This window comes from Calidris pugnax, unplaced genomic scaffold (genome assembly GCF_001431845.1).
Source record: "Calidris pugnax isolate Ruff unplaced genomic scaffold, ASM143184v1 scaffold14, whole genome shotgun sequence".
Classification (NCBI taxonomy): Eukaryota; Metazoa; Chordata; class Aves; order Charadriiformes; family Scolopacidae; genus Calidris; species Calidris pugnax.
Window position 1 is genome coordinate 6051183 of NW_015090793.1, and position 21140 is coordinate 6072322.

General features: G+C 37.2%; 1 protein-coding gene across 3 annotated transcripts in view; it reads left to right on the forward strand.

Moving 5' to 3' along the window:
* ZFYVE28 (zinc finger, FYVE domain containing 28) overlaps window positions 1-21140 on the forward strand; it is a 154576-nt gene that overhangs the window by 70534 nt on the left and 62902 nt on the right. For all 3 annotated transcript variants that reach the window (XM_014966670.1, XM_014966671.1, XM_014966672.1), the window contains exon 2: window positions 3064-3204. In XM_014966670.1, coding sequence (XP_014822156.1) covers window positions 3064-3204 — 141 coding nt within the window. The remainder of the gene's footprint in view (window positions 1-3063; window positions 3205-21140) is intronic.

The following is a 21140-nucleotide window of genomic DNA, read 5'->3' on the forward strand; positions in this document are numbered from 1 at the left end:
GCTTTAAATGACCTCCTGCTAAGAGATTTAGAGTTTCATGCAGCTTCAGTTTACCAGGGACCACATATGATTGACACGATTAATCAAAGATCACGCTGCTAATCCACATGATACATAACACAGTCGAGAGAACTCAATTAAAACTTTTGTTCCTCCAATTTAAAAGATCAGCCACGTGGGAGCTAAGTATCTCAATATCTCAGCCTTACTTGTTTTGCTTGAGACCAGACTTAATAAATTGCCTTATTTTGCTTCTGCACTGCAATTTAGATGCTTATAAATTGGCATTCATGCTTTGCCACAATTCCACATGTGAACTCCTGCATCTTTGGTTAACAACTTTGTCTAGAAAGTTTTAATGGATGTAGGTGAATGCTGAAGGAAAAAGTAAAAATCAGAAATAATATAGGTAATTGGGTAGGGGAAATGCTGAAAGAATTGCTTTTCTAAGCCTTATTTTATAAATACAGAAATTTAGAACTAAAAAAAAAAAAAGTAATGGTTCAGTTTTAGGTTCTCCCTCTTATTATAATTCATCTTGCATTTTTGGTTTTCCCCTGACCATGTAGCACAAGCTTTATCCTTCTCCCTGGGCACCTTTATGTCAGTGCTATAGTGAACATATTATTCAAGACTGTGTAAACTTTTGGCATCTTACATTTAGGAAACTTAAAGTGCATAATAAAAGACAACATCGAAAGCTTATTGATTGGAAAGGCTCTCTAATTGGTAGAAAGTGGTTGTTTAAAGAAGAAAAAACCCTAAGACTTTCATTACTACACTTCAACTGCCTGAAAAGATGCTTCATTTCTGACTTGACTCAGAATTTGAGTGGTGGGAACTAGTGATGTAAGAAGCTGCTGGGCAGCCTGACAGCTTACAGCAATGTTAAAGGTAACCTTAAATACACTATATTCTTACACAAGGTGTATAGGAACAGGAGTCAGTGCCTCTGTTTTCGTGGAAGACTGTTAAGTTGCTGACCGAGAACCAATCCAGCACCTAACACTAAGGTTTAGCATCACTTATACTAAATGTTTTTCCTTAAGTCTTATGGCAGTAAAACACTTGCAGTAGTTACCTCCTTGGTCTTGTCAAGTGTGGAGGATGTATACTGTTCCCTTCAAAAGGTGTTAATGCTCTGTTGTTCCTTTTCAGGGACTAGACAGCTGTGCAGGTTTTAATGCTGTTTTACTAAAAAGGCCTGAAAGAATTTTTTTTCTGCAGCATGTGTATCTTGTGGAGAGAACAATTGGGAGTTTAGCAATATGTTGTGGTACCTTCTGTTGAAAAATATATCTTTTTTAAGTATGAAGCAAAAATAACTGCTTTTTTCAAGTATTTCTGGTGGGCATTTATTGTACTCACCACTTCTGAGCCTGTATTGCTTTTGTTGGAGTTTTGCTACTCATCTTTTTATGTTATTGCAAACAACTTTTGTCTTCTGGATGGGTGCTGCAGGACTGGGAGTACATGAGGCACAAAGTTCAGCTCTCTAGTGTACCTCTATCATCTAAGTGCTTTAAACCCGTGGTTTGCTGATGGTACCACTTGTGATCCCACTGCATCCCTATGCCCATCCCTTAAGAACTTTGGCATTCTATCCTTTTACAGTAGTGGAAATGTATTGTAGTTCAGATGGAAAATGTTATGGTTTGCAACATATACTTCCTCCCTATATACTCAGTGTTTTTGATTTTTGCCATTTGTTGCATTTGGTAATGTTGTTTTTAAAAGTTGTCTCTGTTTTGCTATTGATCAATTTCTTCATTGTATTATACTTTCTGTTGGTACATGTTTTGCTCTCATGTACTTATCTTGTACATCTTAATTAGGTGTAGTTTAAAATGTATTCTTTCTTGGTGATTTCTATGCTTTTGCTATTTTTATTTAATTTATAAAAGCAATGCTTTCTTTTTACATGATAATTTTCTTTACCTGGATGTTCTTTTCTATATTTTTTTTCACCTGATGTTTGAGACTTCTTAAATTCCTTTCATGCAACTTAGTGTGCTTTTTCACTAGTTGTATATATAACCTGGCCCTTCTAAAAGTATTTTTGCATTGTTTCTCTCTTCAGTCCATTAAGAATCAGTTCCACATACTTTGCAGCTATTTGTTTTCTAAGATATGAGGTGTTTTTTCTGTCATCTAGTGACAACTAATTCTAATTCCCAGTCTGCAGTTAGTGTTGCCTTAATGTTTCTTACACAGTGATTAAACCCAACTGATTTCATTCTATATACAACTCCTGCAAATCTTGTGTGTGTTTTACTGACTGCTTCTTTACAATAATATGTTAATATTTAAAAAAAAAATCTCCTTTATGGAGTAAATGTTTATTATTAACGTTTCTCAATATTTTTATTCTTCTGTTTTATTTTAATTGCTGTTTTGTTTTAATGTGGCCAAAAATCCATTGTGATAATTCCGTTCTTTGCCAATTGAAAGACTTGTGGCGTAGTTTTCTGTCTGTAATGCTGTGTTTAGTCATTATTTGCTTTGTGAAATCTTTATATCTATTTAGCCCTCGTAACGCATCTGGTAGACTCAGTACTTTTTCCCTTCTGTGGCTTGATTCTTGTGATCCTTTGAAGAGAGTGTTCTGACCAGATAACACGGTGCATCATGTTGCAGGGGTTACCAGGTTGCTTGATAGATTATCACACGGCTTGGTAGGATTTGGGGTGTTTATTTTAACTTAGAAAGCAACTTTGTCTTTTGCTTAGAACTGAAGTGTACTTTTGTTTAATAAACAAAACTTATGATTCATTTAATTCAGCTGAATAATTATGCCACAAGTAGTGAGAATGCTGGGGTGGTTTTTGGAGGTAATGGTAGCTGAGTAATGCCCCAAGTTTGTTCCGTGAGAGGTTTTTTTTCTTCAAGGTAGAAAAAAATTTTAAGTACGCCTAAAAGTCTCAAGATCATTCTTTCCCATGCTGTCACGCTACTTTTTAAGCTTAAATGTAAAAATTAACAATAAATATAATTAGCTGCAGTGTGGGGTGTTTTATTTCTGAAAATAATGTGCTATTATATATCTCTCTGTCTTCAATGCAGAGAACAGACCCGCAGCTCCTTGCTCAATTCTACTACGCTGATGAGGAACTAAATCAAGTAGCAGCTGAACTGGACAGTTTGGATGGAAGAAAAGACCCACAGAGATGTACGCTGCTAGTCAACCAGTTTCGTTCTTGTCAGGTAATCATCATGGCACCTTCCTGATTTCATTGACTTTTTTGTGTACGTTAAATGTATTACATAATTATTTATTGTATTAATTAGTTTTTATTGTCAAATCCCTTTAAAATGAACTAAAATGAGGCTTTGGTGGATATATGCCTTTCTTTAGTGTAAAGGGTATCTTTTTTGAAAATACTAGTCATAAATTAAGTCTACTGCATCTCATTTTAAGAGCATGTTAATACTTTTCCATAAATAAGAACATATATTTAAGACTTTGTTTCCTTTCAATAAAATAAGCACTCAGAGCTTACTGGAACATGAAATATTTCAAATTTCAGGCAGTGTAAGGTAGCTGTATCGCACCTACAAGGTGGTTGGCTTTCATACCCCATAAATCTGATAATTTTTCCTTAGTAAATGAACTATCTGAAGACACCTGGTTCCTTTGCTGATTTTTGAAAAGAATATTATCTGCCTCATGTGAATAGTCTTGAAGATGAGTGGAACTACTAAGGAACCAAGCAAAGGAGGGGTTTTATCTGTAAATTATTTCAAAAGTATGAATCTGTCTCTAAAGTCCTGTTGTATAATAGAGTTCACCTAAAAAATACTTTCTGAGAGTATTTGATGAAACTATGACTGTTCTTAGAGACTTGAAGGGAGAGGAACCAGAGACTGCAAAGATCGATTCAGCTAAGTCTAGCTCTCTAACTTGGATGGTTTTGTGATTTGATTTATGAAGAAAAACAATTCATAAATTGAAAAACAATCTTTCCAGACTTTTTTTTTTAGGAAGGATTTTCTGATGATAAGGATGGATGGACAATATCATGGCTGCAACATAATCTACTTGTTTGTTGCTTTAGCCATGGAGATGACAATTTATTCCCTGTTTATCTGCAGGTGCACAGGCTTCTGGTTTGTTCCTTGTAGTATAGGTAGACCTGAGGAGCTGTTCTGTTCCAAAAGTGGCTTTTCTGAATGTTTCACCTCTAGTAATGCAAGAACTGCAGACTTAGTTCCTTGGTCAGTTTGCTTGGCTTGTTATATGGTGACTCACCACCTTGTGACTCTTCATACCTTCTGATGCTTGGTAATTTCTTCTTTTCATTTGTCAAACAGATTGCTGTTGCTAAAACAATCTGTTGCTATAGCTGAAAGAAAAGATGAAGATGGTTTTATTCTGAGACCTTTTTGTTTTTAAGAAATGTGCTTTTTCTGACTCATCAAGCAAAGCTTCTGAAAAGGAAGTTGTGATCAAAGAAATAGTTAACCACACTCCCAAACTTTGTATCATGTCTTTATTTTCCCATTTTGTCCTTGGTTTTTCTTGTATTATTAAGGTTTCCAGATTATTCCCACTTTTTATCTCCATAAAATTTGTAGTGGCCTAGTCCTCCTATCAGCTTTTAGTGTTTTCTGGGGAAAAAGATTTCTAAAATCTCTTGACCTTCTGCCTTATCATCTGATTTCAAAATTAACTGATTGTTCTTGGGTTGCTTGTTTTCAGATGATTTATTGATAGTATCTGCTTGATTAACAAGTGATACTTAGAAGTTTGGTATTGTTTTATTAGCTAGAGGAGAGACGTGTCTTTAGTGTGATTTTTCTGAAAGACCGAGGAGACATACAAACTGTGATTCTTTTTAGAGAGAGGTTATATTCTGCTGGATCTTAACTATAGCTGAAATGCTAAGTTTTAAGTCTTGGTTTTCCACTTTTGGTACTATTGTTAAAGAGCTCCAAGTTTACTGTAGTATGTGAACAGATCAAGACAAAACAGAAGCACTCACTCTGCCTAAAGGATGTAATGCTTTGTAGTGGAAATACTTTGTTTTCTATCTTAACAAAACTGGCAGTATTAGTCAAGGCAAGTTGAAGGTATGGTGCATTTTGGTGTTCCCATGGGTACGCAGAGAACTTCAGTCATCAGGACAGTCGCTTTCTTAATAAAGAACTGCAACTCTGAATGCTGTTGTATGCTGTTTTGCAGTATTTGATGATAAAAATCACACTTCTTATAGTAAATTAACCTTTGAAAACTTCTGAAGATCTTGAAACTTGGATTTCAAATGCTGTGAGCTGACCGTATAGCATGCTGCTGAATAGTATGTATCTAGGAGTAAGAATCAAGGTGATGGTTTTCAAAGCTTCCCTTTTCATTTCCACATTAATGCCATATAACACCTTTTTCCAGTTATGGAAGCCTGTTATAAAAATGACATCCGTCATTTTGCTTTGGTGTTCGCATGTCAGTGGTAGAATATTCTATGAACGTAATATTAATACAGTATCTTGGATTTTTTGTGTAGTTAATACCTATCCAACAAAATAAACCACTTCTTAGTCTAGTGGTTTCTGTTAAAATTATTAATCTAAGTGTGCAGAGAGGCGTGATGACATGATATATAAGTTTCTCGTAAATGAAAAATAGGGTGGATACCACCTAGGTCATACTGTGGTTTGCTTAACTTCATTGATGGGAATAGAAAGGAAAGACCTTCTTTTTCCTTAAGAAAAACATCTTTGCATCTGTGCATCTTAAGTAACATGCAGTGCTAGTTCATCTGAGGTTTTTTCCCTGCAGCACGAATAATTCATTGAGGTATTATTATTTTAGGGTTATAATAAGGTGTCCTTTTCTATGCTGCTCCCAACATCACATGGTATTGAATTTCGTAAGAAGTAATAATATTTTGTTTATGTTTAATTATTCACTGGTATCTGTGATCATTCTCTAAATTAATTTACCTTGATCATTATTATTTTCATGTTGATTAATATTTTGTTACTTGTTGATAAACTGGTTTAAAAATTTTTTTCAGCCAGTTAAATGGAATTAGATTTAATGTTACGTATTACAGAGCTTAATTGGTTTTGTCTAAGAGAAAGAGAAGAAAAAACACCTTTGTTTCTAACCCAGAGATTTTTTGTTAGGACTTGATAGGTAAATACTAAACCTGTGTCTAAGTGCTTGTTGCCATTAAAGTGTTTTCAGGATCATAGAACTTGCTGTTTCAGTAGGCTGAGAATTATTTCTCCGCATACAGTAGTGAGGTCTCAGAATAGCATATGAGTCAGTTCCCAGCCTGGTTTTATCAAAATTATTCCTTGAACTGCAGATTGTGTCTCAGCAATGTGTCACTTGATCTGCTCAAGTATACTAGGAAGGAATTTGCCCCTGTTAGGGCACTGACCTGAAGCAAACCACAGACTTGCCTCGGCTGTCTTACCTCTTGCACTGTGCCACAGAGTAGTAAAATGGGGAATTTGTAGTATTTGTGAAACATGATTGTTTCTGGCTCGCTGGTAGGAGTGATTGACACTGTGTTGACTGGTAGCATATTATACTGGCTCTTCATTCTTCTCCTGCTATTTCCTTGCTTGGGAAGCACCTCTTGAATTACTGCATTTGGCAGTCCAGCATTTTCAAGTCAGCTATCAGTGTTTTCAGTTTGCTGTAACATTAGGCATTAAAATGTAGCCTTAATGGGCTGCTTAATGCATAGGTAGCTCCTCTGTATAGTGGGTGAGAAGCAGACACCTATGAATCTGAACCTTATTATCTATCACAGTGTAAGCTAATGTTCCTGAGGAAATGGAGCCCTTAGAGAAAGCTGAAACATATTTCAGTGTAGTGTTGTTATCGCTTGTCTGTCTCAGTTTCTGTAGCAATATCAAATGTGGTGAATGTTATAAGAAATGCTGGGTTTCAACTAGGCTTACCTCCATATTTCTTCTAGCTCAATGTATCAACTGAAAGCATCATGAAATGAGTTGAGATTCAAATGTCAATGAAAGCAAAGCTTTGCCTTTACCATAAAGGAGTAGATGTTAGAGTGGTTAGAACCTACAGGATGGAGGAGTGTGGTTACCATAGAGTGGTTAGAACCTACAGGATGGAGGAGCTTACCATGGGTGTGGGAAGAGGGTAAAAATGGGCTATGCGAAACAATGAATAATAAGATGGAAGAGAGTAAAATACTGCTGGGAGCCCATCTGGGGAATCTTTTTTGTCGCAGTGGCATGCTAAAATCATAAAATAGTTTGGGTTGGAATGGATGTTAAAGATCATCTCATTCTACCCACCCTGTGGTAGGCAGGGGTACCTCCCATGAGACCAGGTTACTCAAAGTCTCATCCAGCCTTGCCTTGAACACTTCCAGGGATGGGGCATACACAACTTCTCCGGACAACCTGTTCCACTGTCTCATCACCCTCCCAGTGAAGAATTTCTTCCCAATATTTAACCTAAATCTATTCTCTTTTATTTTAAAACTGTTACCCCTTGTCCTATGGCTACACTCCCTGATCAAGAGTCCCTCCCCATCTTTCCTCTAGGCCCTCTGGAAGGCTGCTGTAAGGTGTCCCCAAAGCCTGCTCTTCTTGAGGGTGAACAACCCCAGATCTCTCAGCCTTTCTTCATAAGAGAGGTGTTCCAGCCTTCTGACCATCTTTGTGGCCCTCATGTGGACCTTCTCGAGCAGGTCCATGTCTTTTCTGTGCTGAGGACTCTGGAACTGGATGCAGTTTTCCAGGTGGGGTCTCATGAGAGTGGAGCAGAGGGGCAGAATCACCTCATGTTAAAGATCATCTCATTCTACCCACCCTGTGGTAGGCAGGGGTACCTCCCATGAGACCAGGTTACTCAAAGTCTCATCCAGCCTTGCCTTGAACACTTCCAGGGATGGGGCATACACAACTTCTCCGGACAACCTGTTCCACTGTCTCATCACCCTCCCAGTGAAGAATTTCTTCCCAATATTTAACCTAAATCTATTCTCTTTTATTTTAAAACTGTTACCCCTTGTCCTATGGCTACACTCCCTGATCAAGAGTCCCTCCCCATCTTTCCTCTAGGCCCTCTGGAAGGCTGCTGTAAGGTGTCCCCGAAGCCTGCTCTTCTTGAGGGTGAACAACCCCAGATCTCTCAGCCTTTCTTCATAAGAGAGGTGTTCCAGCCTTCTGACCATCTTTGTGGCCCTCATGTGGACCTTCTCGAGCAGGTCCATGTCTTTTCTGTGCTGAGGACTCTGGAACTGGATGCAGTTTTCCAGGTGGGGTCTCATGAGAGTGGAGCAGAGGGGCAGAATCACCTCCCTTGACCTGTTGGCCGCACTACTTTTCATGCAGCTCAGGGTGCAATTGGCTTTATGGTCTGCAAGCACACATTGCCGACTTATATTGAGTTTTTCATCAGCCAATACTCCCAAATCCTTCTCCTTGCCCAGCCTGTATCCATGTTTGGGATTGCCCCAGTGAAGAATTTCTTCCCAATATTTAACCTAAATCTATTCTCTTTTATTTTAAAACTGTTACCCCTTGTCCTATGGCTACACTCCCTGATCAAGAGTCCCTCCCCATCTTTCCTCTAGGCCCTCTGGAAGGCTGCTGTAAGGTGTCCCCGAAGCCTGCTCTTCTTGAGGGTGAACAACCCCAGATCTCTCAGCCTTTCTTCATAAGAGAGGTGTTCCAGCCTTCTGACCATCTTTGTGGCCCTCATGTGGACCTTCTCGAGCAGGTCCATGTCTTTTCTGTGCTGAGGACTCTGGAACTGGATGCAGTTTTCCAGGTGGGGTCTCATGAGAGTGGAGCAGAGGGGCAGAATCACCTCCCTTGACCTGTTGGCCGCACTACTTTTCATGCAGCTCAGGGTGCAATTGGCTTTATGGTCTGCAAGCACACATTGCCGACTTATATTGAGTTTTTCATCAGCCAATACTCCCAAATCCTTCTCCTTGCCCAGCCTGTATCCATGTTTGGGATTGCCCTGACCCAGGTGCAGTATCTTACACCTGGTCTTACTGAATCAAAGTTTTAACTTAAAAATTTAACTCGATCTTTGAAATATGCTTTTTGCGGATCTTAAAAGTATAGAAACATTATTTGCTTTCTGAAGCTGGAGATGGATGGGTAAGACAAGTTTAAAAGTGAGTATCATCTGATGCTCCTTAGTGTCTTGTTGAAGCAGTGATGATGTTTGATAATTAGTTGCTTTAGGAGGTAGTTACCAATTTCTGCCTGATCAAGGGAAACCAATCCAGTTGCCTTTCACCTCAGCTTGCACCATGTATGTGGGTAGACTTCTAGATTGCTTTTTTTTCTTTAATTAAAAAAACAACCCACAGAACACCACCACCACACACAATGCTGAAGTATTAGCAGGGTTTGCAAAATGCCTACTACAGTTTCCCAAAGGGAGGAGAACCATGACTGAGTTGCAGAGAACTCTGTCACAGAACATGCATGGATTTCTCTGTTGTGGGAAATGGAAAGGATCTTCAGAGTATGACTTTTCATATTTTATTTTTTTAATGTATATATTTAAAAAGAAACAAAACTTGGTGTAGCATGGAATGACAACACAGGAGGCAATCAATTATGCACAAGGGTGAAACTGGACTGACAAGTTGCTAAATAATGAAAAGAGAATGTATCTTTGTATACAAAATGAAATAATTTTATCAGTGAAAAAGGGGATGTGATTATACTAAATAGTGCGTACGGTGGAAGCTACAGGTTGTTATTGAAGGGATTGTGATGTGAGGTTATGCTGCACCATCTGCTCACAATGACTGTATTCATTGCTTGCAAACTCCTATGGCAAAACACTGTCTTTGGATGATGTGATAGTCCTCCATTGAAAACATGAGGAGGTAACAGGAGACCAAGATTAATATTTTATCTGTACTTCAATTAGAACAGTATATTTTTTTGTCCAGATGTCATGAGTTTTGTTCAAATTAAAAAAATGTTTTCTTCTTTGTGAAAGAGGACCTGGCTACAGAAAGCTCTTAATTTTTTAGGTTATAAAGTCTTCTAACATTATATTTAAAAAGATAAGATGTTTAATTTCTTAATGTATCATTATCCACCCTAGATCATTCTTTTATATTAAGAAAAATTGAGAAGTTGGTGTCTTGACTGAATATTGACATAGTGAACCTGAGACACACTGGTATAATTCCCAGAGCATTTGAAGGCTAAATGAGGACAGTAGAGCCAGGTCATTTTAAAACTGACTTTTTTCAGCATTTGTGAAGTATGAGACTATATCAGATCTGCTTCTGCAGGAATTAATGTAATGTGACGTGTCTGACTATCAGGGGCTTGATAGTTCTTCCACATTCTTCAACGGTGTCATCAGAGGATTCATGTCAGCTCTGCTATATTTCTCCTTTTTAATTTTTTTTTCTGTTGCAAAGAAGGATAAATTCTAGTATCATCCACTGAATTGTTTATGTAGTCTCATGACTTAAATATGCTGCAGTTTCCCTTCTTTCCTCCATATGTGTGGTAGCACCATGTTAGCAAGATTAACAATGCATGCAAATTACTTACTTGGTTGTATTTTTGTACTTGGGAATTAAGTCTGTCTTCTTCTGTTAGAAGCTTTTTCACTTAATCATATAAGAAAAAAACTCTTTAATTTAATTTCTCTTTAATGCTGGGCAAGTATAATAAGAAAGACAAGATGACAAATTGGTTTTTAAAGATTTTTAGGGGTGGAATTTAATTCTCATTGTGACCTTAACATATTTCAAAGTTAAAATAAAGGCTGTTTTTTCTATATGAAATAATGAATCCATCATTAACTATTAAATTTATTTTCAAGGGATATAACACCAATATTGTAACACTGTGTATATGTATGTATTTCAAATATGAATAATGGATTATTATGAAGACTATTTTGTGGAATATTGTGCCACCTTATTTTCTTAAGTGTCAAGTTGCCATAAGTAACTTGTCAGTAAACAAGAGGGAGTCTTTAGGTGTTTACATATACATATAATGCATATCATGCACTGGGCACAACAAGGCCTTCTACTTAATAAAAGGAGGGTTTACAAAATATTTTGGAGTTTGAGAGGATAGATGAATTTCAGACTGCCCTATTGTTACTGTTAGTGTATGATTTAACAGTAAACTACTAATTGAATGGCTGGAGTTCAAGGTGATGGGAAGAAAAGAAACTGTTACCCATTAGGGTAACTTGTTCAGTTATTGTAACTTCATAATTAGACAGAGAGAAGCAGCAGCTTAAATAGTTCAGGCATAACTCCAAGTTCCTTTTTTGGTGTAAAGATAACGGTGACTGTCTTCTGCCTCAAATTTAGGCTTTAGAAGGAATTTGTGTTGGCTCGTTGCAGCACAATGTTCATGGTGGAAAAAACACAGAGTTTAAGTAGTATAAGAAAATTATTCATTTTTGAAAGAATTTACGTGTATTATCAAGTTAGTATTGCTTCAAAGAAGTTTGAAATGGTTATGAAAACAGCTTGTGATAAGGAAAGTTTGTTGGAGAGCAGGCTTAGGAAGGTAGGTTTATCACTAAGTGCTTGTGCACTACGAGCACACAGAAATTTCCCATTTTAAAGGTTTTGGGATATAAATTCTTATGTGAAATGAAGTGTGCAAAAATTCTGTGTTAAGAATGTTTACCTTTTTGTTTATGCCATCTACTCTCTTCTGCTGGATTTTCATTTTTTTAAGGCTTTAATGCTTTTTTAAAGTTTTTTTTTAAATGCTTTAAAAAGTAGTGTTGAGATGGACAACAGCAGTATTATCACATGTACACTGTTCTTTCTGCTGTGAATCAAATATAGCTAACTTTTATGTGCCGATACTGCTCCTTGTTCCATAGTTCAGAAAAAAGCCCAGAAATTCATTTCAAAAATGTAGTGCTCTTGATACAACTGCATGATGTGCACAACATAAATTCTTGGATTTGCCTAGAGAATACATTGTTATTTCGCAAGGTTTCTGTGCATGAATGTTACTTAAGCAAATACCAAGCTACCAAGATATTTGTATTCTTTGATTTCTCAGGTGCCCAAGGGTATCTGTAACTACTGCTAAAGTCGTTGTTCCACTTAAATAGTGCTCATAATACAGCAGCATAGTAGTTTATGTAGAAGCATAAGTGATCATCTTTAGGCTGCAAAGCTTGTTGAATTGATTTGTGCAACCAAGGCACAGAGATAAACTGTTTTATTGATGTAAGATCTTATAATTTTTACTTTAGAATTGTTGTGATATTGTGAAAGGTCTGGGTTTTTTTCTGGTTAGGTCTGATGTGGTCTCATAAATAAACAAGGCTTAATTCTACCAGGCTTGCAGAGTCATGTCTACTTTCAACTTGCGTGATAACTGGGATTAAAAAATATTTCTCTTTTTTCAGCCATTCCTATGAACCTGTGGTCTCTGTGTCAGCCCAGTTTATTATTTGTAGTATTGTCCTCCATAGGGGTTTTGCAAATTTGACTGGGAAATAATTTAACCCTGTAGTTTGAATGTGAAATTCTCTCAGTAGATCTAATTAACATATTTGTGGTTGTCTGCCTTATTCTGCAATGCAAATAAGACTCTAAAAGTATTTTATAATTGAGAAAATAAAATGTTGAGGTCCTTCCTTGACAAGGAAGGCAGTATTATATTTCTGGAAATTTTTTAGAACATCCTTAAATCACTCATTTAAAACATACAGATAGTAGGAATGATCCTAGGCCTGAACAGAATGTATATCTCCAAAGGTTTGGGCTCTGCAGTTTTGAGTTGAGCTATTGCTGGATATAACTCTTCATTGGTGGTATAATACAGTGTTGGTCTGTCTTCATCTTCTGTCTACAGCTGCAGAACTCCAACATAACCCTCCCAATTAACTCTGTATTTGGTGAAATCAGATTTTCCGTTGTTTCCTAATGCAAGGGGTATTCTTTCTCTCCTAGCAGGTAAAGGCTTGTAAATCTACCAGTGCCGTGGGTTAACACTGCTAGGATTTATGACTGTTATAATGGAAATGCACAGAGTGATTTCCAGGGGGAAGAAAATAATTTAAATTTGGGTGGGTTTGGTCAGAGTCCTATGATAACTTTAGCAGCTGTGCGTGTGGATTGCCCTGTGTTTGATCCAAGCAAGCCTTTAGGCATGTGGTAGAAATGTTACAAACATTTTAGTTTCAGTAAATCTCTTAGTTTTATTGCTTGGATATGTGGTTGAGTATGGGCAAACAAGGTAGATAAGCTTTGATTTTATTTTTAAAATTATATCTGCACAAACGTGTATTTCTGTGTTATCACACATAGTTCAGTAGGCATAATTCCTTTGGCATGTCAAATTGTAGGTTTTCCATTCCCAGTTTACGCTGTTCTTGTCCTTATAGCCACTCTTCAGGATGGCACCCCGCTCAGAGCACAGCTTCTCGTTAGCTTAAACTGACTGGAGACTGTGCTGCCATCAGAAGAGGTAGCCTTGTCTGTCCTTCCTTCCAGCACCAGTCCGTGTGCTCCAGGAACCTGGCTCCTCTTCTAATAGTGAACAGCCATGGAGTGGGTGGGATCACCTGGAGGCCTGGTTGCAGAGGAGGCTTTGGTGGGGTCACCCTCTCAGCCAAACGAGGTCACGTTGTTTCACTGTCCATGTGGGTGCACGATGGCAGCTGGAGCACTCTGCAGATCGGAGCTGAGGGAGAGGGGTGGGTGTATAGATCCTTATCCATAGCCAGTTTTAACGAAGCTGTGGTCAGCTTCAGATCTCTAGGAGAGCACATCGTCAGCTGTACTGATGTGTATTTGCAGAGTCATTCTGTGAACTTTAATAACAAAATGACCAGGGTTACTGTGAATCAGTGCACTGAAACCATTCGTGTATGCCCTCTGTACGAGTAAGCAGAGAGTGCTGCTGGGACAGCCTGGAGATGGGAACAGAAGCTGCCAAGTAGGTGAGACAAGGGGCTAACTTCTCGAGTTGGTCTTGCTGCCCAACACTCACACGGCAAAATGGCCTTATGCCATTTGCTGTCTGTCTTTGGTGAAAAGCAGCTTTCTATTTCAAGTGTAAAAGAAACTTATCTGAAGGTGTCTCCTATTATCTGATAAGTTTAAGTGTCATGAGAGTAAGGAACCTCTAGGAAAAAAAAAAGCCCTTTTATTCCGTGCTTTATCTGAATTATATCCATGATGAAGAGAAAGCAATTTTTAAAAAGAAAGTCAGCATTAATGAGCATCCGTTGATGAAGAAGGTATCTGTGAAGAGCTGTTAAGTAACTCTTAGGAGAATGCTGGTGTTATAGTGGATTGTCAGTGAGTTACCGAAGAAATACTAATTGTGTTCATTAACATTCTTGACAAGAGCAAATTGGGAGTATGTACTGTAATCACTGTGAACAATGAGGCAGTTCAGAGGTGTGACGTTTTCATGTTTGATTGCAGCTGTCTACATTTTCTTGTAGAATTAGGCAGAAATAGATCTCATTAAATGAGACAAGTTAGGCTAAAGCTGTAAGAAGCTCCTCACTGGATTCTGAAACCAAGTCATTGGTTAGAAATTGGCAAGAATCTATTCCTGATGTTATTTTGTTAATTGGTATCAAGGTTAAACAGTGTGGATTGAGCCAGGAGTACTTTTAGCTGAAGTAATGGCCAAGTCTTTCTAGCCTGCTTAATTTGCAACCCTTGAGACATTATATTAGTTGTGTTAGTGAAGGTCAGTGAAGGAGACAGCAGGGTAATTATTGAGATTGAGGGAAGCAGTTGACTGAAAGAAGCCTTTGTGTTCCTAAAGTTTAGAAACTGTAGTACACAAAGATGTTTTTTAACATTAGAGGTGGGGGGAAAAGTAGGAACCAAAAGCAGATCCTCTTCAGCCCATTCAGTTGTATTGGAACACTTGAGGGTTACTGATTGATCTGTATGAGAGAAAATTATGTCTTCTATACAATGTCTTCCCATTTAATTTATGTGGGGACATTGCCAGTTTAGAAAAGAAAGTGAAAATGAGAAGAAAAGCATTATTTTTATTTAAGTGATGATGTGAAGATAAACCTTAAATTCCAGACAAATGTACGTTTCAGCTGTACTGTTTATATGTGATAATAGAGCTTGTAAGATGGTGGGTTTTTTTTCTATAGAGTTTAATCTCCAGTTCAGTTGTTTTATAATTGATTACAACATTTGTCATTTCATTGCTCCTAGTAATGATTAGCTGTGTGAGTTGAGTTGCATTGCTCCAACAGATGTCTTCTCTGTTGGTGTCAGGTACCTGTTTGCTGTTTGGGTGTGCAACTGAGTGAAACCTCATGTTCTTTTGAAAACACAGCCTTGTTAATACTTTCATATGTTTATATTGTTCTTCAAAGCACTGTGAATGAAGAAAAAGAACCCGAGTATAATTGTGCTAAACATGCTAAACAGCCTGTAAGGATTAGAAAAGTTATTTATTTTTTTTTTATTTTCTGTTGGACTCTTTGGGCTATGAATGCTGATTTTAAATTTCCCTTTTTCCTTCTAGAAGTGTTAAGTGATCAGTGGAAAGATATAGCTAGGTAAAAAACAAATGTGCAGAATTAATCATTTCTAATTAGTAATTAATTGTGTCTTGCTAAGTCTTGTCTGTTTAACAGCTTTTCTTCATCATTGTTGGGAAAATTCTGGTCAGTTGTATTATTTTTCACTATGGAATGATTAGCATGATGACTAGAAAATATAAAATGCTTGACTGTAAGTTGGGCCATCAGTACAGCTCTATTGATTTACAAGAATTTTATTTCTTTTCTGCATTTTGGATTCATGTTGATTCCAGGGAGTGATTAATATTGCAAGATATTTGATCTTGAAAAAAAAGGATCATAATAGCTTGTCCTATTCTCCTCCTAAATTGTACTTTTCCATGTTAACAAGTTTTTTCGTGTGTTTCCACTTGCTCGTATGGATTGAGTAGGTCATTTGGAGAAACTGCCTATTATCTAAGACTGTGAGCAGAAAGGATTGAAAATGCTGTGCACTCTAGGTCAGGGAATTAATTTGCAGCAGAGAACCATAGAGAGGAGTGCTGGCTCCATGCCAACGCTGCGCTGAATGTGTTGGGGATGCAGGATGCTTTCGCTCCGCAGCAGGGAAAGGCAAAGTGAAGGTGGCAGTAAGACACGGTTATATTGCGTCTGTTCTGCTCCTGGCCTCAGCTGCGAAGCAGCTTTGGAGTGATATGAAGAAGGTGCTGCCAGTTCTGTGCCAGGCTGAAATTCTGTCGTGCTTGGGAAACCTTGGAGTACATTTTAGGGCAGTTGTGGGATCACTGCACCATGGTGGGAAGGTAATTGCTTGGTACTAGTGGAGGAGAAAGCCCGTTTTATGTTTATCACAGCAGATACCCATGTTCAAAGCTAGTGTCTCTTATTCTTCTATTGCTATGAAACTATGTAAAAGGAGATGTTAGTGTATTAGTTACAGGATTATTTTCAAGTGTCTTTTAATATAAAAAAAACACTTTAGAGTCTCTATAGAAAAGGCTTAAGTATGCATACACTACTGTAAGAGCATGTCTGTATTCACAATGTTTGTATAGTAATATTTTGAGTCGCTGTGGACAAAGTTACTGCTTAGTGATAAAGGGAAGCCTGGCTGAAAAGCTCTCTGCTGAAAACAGTCTTTCATTACAAGTTTGGGTATACTTCATTTTCAGCAAAGACAGTCATGTCTAAAATTAATGGCTTTTTGGTGTGAAAGAGTAAACCAGAGGTTGGTGTTTTTTTTATTTACAGTAGCATCAGAAACATTTAGATTTTTGAGATCTGCAAGTGTTCTTTTCTGCTGAGAGAGAATGATGCACTGTAATAATGCTGTACTTTATGTAGTCTCTCAAGTTGGTATTACTTATGAACAGCCCTTCTGTAAATGAGGATTCCTCTTTGATTTACTGAGAGCTATATTTGGGCGAGTAGTAAGAAAAGAGAGAAATTAATTTCATTCTTAGGTCTTTGTGTTATAGACACGGAGATGCTCAGAATAGATGTAAGTTAAATTTACATGTAATTTGTCAAAAGAGTGTGCACTGGCTTAGTGAAAAATGTTGGTTTAGCCAATAAATAAATACTACATCTTTTTAAAATAACTGTTTTTATTGGAAGCTGTGCTCAAATATCTGTGACCCCTTTTGTTTGAAAATTGGTGTGCCAGTATTCTCCTCTTCATATGTAACAGTTGCTCCACTTGGGGAGATGTAATTATTCAGTGTATGCATAATCAATTTTGAATATATGCAGGAGGTAAGATTGAAATTTCCATTAATAAATCTGTGATATTTGAAGTGTTTAGTGCCCTCATGAGAGTACACTAGCAAGAGAGTTCAGGAAGAGAAGCCTTGACGTTGCAGTTCAACACAAACTGCAGCAATCATTGCTGCCCTTAAATTGCTATAGATCCAAGTTAGCTTTCATTACTGATGAATTTTGGTACTGCTCTGTAGTGGGCGGGGTTAAACTAGGATCTGCTGCCCAAAGTTCATACACAGCAAAATCCTAAGTTACTTTCTGGAAGTGGAGCATCTAGAAGTTGGCAGTGGGAAATGGTAAAATTGCTGATCATCAGGCAGGAAAGAGACTCTGGAAGCCCAGCCTTTAAGATCTGTGCAAGATGGGCTGGAGGAATAGAGGGGGAACTTGTTGCTGTCTGGAGAGAGATTTTGGATCTCTGATGGATGAAACAGTCATCTGTAGAGACCCTGCTGGGTTCTGAAGCCAGGACTTCTGGGTTTTCTTTGAAATCCTGTTACTTACATCAAAGAGTATGTCTCCTTATTATTGGTTTCTTCTGTTAATGAAAGAAACCCATAAAACCCTGACTACTAGCTAATTGCTTTAATTACAACAAAATCTTCCTTTATGTTTGGCCTTAGTGCTCATCAGTTGCTTCTGTTTGTCATAAATGTGATGTTGGAGGAGGTCTGCAACTTAATGTTAAGCCAGAAAAAGAAATGAAAAATGTGAAGGATATATATAAATGAAGAGCCAAAAATACACTCTATTAAGCTCATGATGATATCATCAGAGACTGTGTTACCTAGGCTAGATTTTACTGATAATTCAAAAAATGGATGTTTAAGAGGTACTGAATGGCACAGGAAGTTTTCTTCCTCTGAAGAAATATTGCAAAAGACCTCAAGAAGGTCATGTTAAATTCAATAGCATGGAAGAGTAACATGGATTTTATCAAGGACATGTACAAAAGGGTGGATAAATCTGCCTTTTGTTGATCTAAACATATGTTTTAGAGCATAAGTAAGATGAAGTTACTGGCTTTTCATTTGTACCTATTCAGAAAGCTAATGCGGCAGTTGCCATTAGTTTTATGCTCTGATTATTGAGTATATGGCCAATTACTGCTGGGCCAAAAATAAACCAACTTTTTTTCCTCTACTGTGGCTGACTATATTCATTATTGCACTACCACTCATCTTTCCTATCAAAATAAAATATAAGTGCTCTCCGTTACATGAAACACTGAGCTCTGTTTTCCAGGAAATGAGGAACTTGGAGTAAATCCCAAAGCAGAATCTCTGCCGCAGCTGCCTGTTGTGCTGCTGAAGAGCCTAAACAGAGAGCTGAAACAAAACTCATCCTGGTATGCAAATAACCGAAAGATAACAGATAAAGCCGCCAAAGGATACATTAAAATCCAGAGGCTTTTATGTAGAAAGATGGATCAAGTGAAAGATTTACTCCTTCAATTCCAACTAATTGATTTCTGTTGCTTAAATTAGAGCAAAACCTCAATGCTGCCGTGTATCTGAACCTATTCGTTCTTAGCTTACAAAGCAGAATACTGTAATTAACTAAATTGAATGTTTCTTGAAGCTCTTTTAAAGAAAAGACTAATTTGCTTACAATGCATTGGGTAGTTGGTCTAAATTGTCTGGCATCCTTCCAGTTTCATAGCAGCTGAGATTTCAAATCATTATGGGAGCAAGTATTCCAGATTTCCTATTTAGGTTACTCTGCTCTGGGTGTCATAAGAAGGAGGAATGGAAGAGGGAATGGAAGTGATGGAGAATTGTTTTTTTTTCTCTGTAGTAGGAAAAAATCAAACCTGTAGAAAATCAGAATATTTGGTAAATTGCACATCTTAAAACAGCAAAAGCAATTCAACTTGCAGAATTCTTTCAGCATTTATACATTAAATGGCAGAGTACCATCAACTATTCTTTCTTTAGTCTTCGAGTGTCACTGACAGAGTATGCAGGATAAGTTGCTCATCTTTCTAATTTTTCCCTTAACTTTTTGACAAAATGCCTATGTGAAGCCAGGTAACTCTTTACAAACAACTTATACTAGTACAGAGGGTGAGCCGTTGTGATTTATCTCTGTTGGGAAGTGTATGTTAACATTCAAGTTGTCTATGGTTTAACTTGCTAGTACTGCACCAATTACAAATAACTTTTTTAACTGACTCATTAAGTTTGGCATACATGGAGAGGTGTTGGGTGCTCTGGAGGAGAAGCATCTGGAGATTGTAGGAATATTGAAGACATGAGGAAGAATATTAAATGTCATTTAGGTGGCAAACAAATGATATTCAGAAAAATTACTATTATATTTGCATTGTAAAAAGTTTAATTATCTTTATATGATAAATATTGCAACTGAAGGTAATACTGTGAGTTGAGATGAGTGCATTAAGGTACAAAATTTCATGATGCTTATAATAAAAATTTCCTGTGATGATTTAGACAGAATCTTAATACATTTTTACAGATATAATAGTTAGAAGAACAGAACAAAAATACAGAATAGCTGCTTGGCGCCAGCTATAAGTCCTGTTGCTTTTCTCTGTTTGCCTAAATTGTTCCTTCATATATCAGGAATTTTGAGTATGTAAGTAAGTGATTATAAAAGGGGAATTCAATCTGTCTTGTGGCTGCTGAAAAAAAAAGCTTATTTGAAAAATAATGTATTAAAGTAAAAAAAAAGTTACGGAGGAAAGCTTTTCAATATGGGCCTCATCCTATTCTGTGTAGCTTTTTAGAAAAAAGGGATTGAAAATTAGTTTTTTCCATATTCAAGTTTGGTGGCAAGTGAAATAAATTGGAATATCATGTCCTCCATTAAAATGGAATTGGATTATTTAAAATCTGATATTAGATTCAAATATAATTCTTCTTAGAGTTATCTGCCTTAATATTTCTTGGTATGTCCTGCAGCTTTTGTAAAATTTAACTGGTAGGATAACTTCTTAGCTGTACCTCTCCAACATTAAAAGATCTTTGCAAACTTTTATTGATTCTCTGAAAACAGGGGTATGGCTTTTTCATCCCAACGTGCCAAACTGTATTGCTCTTGTGATAAAGTGGGAGCTACAGGCAAAGCACCTGATCCCAAAATAGATGAGTAAGAACTGATTTAAAATACATCAGTAATAACTGATTTAAAATGTCATGTGTGACTTGTGTCCTTTTACAACTTAAATACTTTAATCCTTATTGTCGTTCTTTGCTCTGTAACTTTGGGTAGGAACTAAGTGTTCTGAGTGTTGATTTTCTTATGGGACTTACATTCAAAATATTCTGGTTCCCCAGCTAGATCTATCTTAAATAATGAGAGAAGTACACTCAATACCAGGAATTAAGAAGTGAAAGGAAGAAAGGAAAATAAGAAACTTTCTATTATTCTGCTTTTTGTCACTCTTAAATGTCACTAATTTTCATGTGATAATTTCACTGTCTCCATTTTATCCTGGAGAGGTGAGGTGGTATCAGTAAGTGGTTCAGGATGGTGGTGCCGAAACAGGCTTGGGGCATCTTTGCTCTCATGTGTCGTCTTCCAGGAGTTGAACTTAAGTTCCCCTTGTAGTTACAGTAGGGTTTATTGTGATGTTGGGTTTTCCCTTAGTTTCTGCAATGGGTATCTCTTAGAATTCCTGAGGATCCGGGTGCCCCATTCATCCTGGCAGCATGTTATACCCAGCAGGGTGAGGGGTACATCTCTAAAATTAAGTATTTTATATGTCATTGAATCTATCTTTAGTTTCTTGTCTCTTCTATCTGCTGGACAAAGTCTCTGATGTCACAGAGGATCTGCAGACCATTTGGTTTCCAATTTTGTTTCCAGAGAAGATGGTTAAACATTGTGTGTCAGTGTGTTTTAAATGTATGAGGTGGTGTGTGTTTGTTTTAAACAA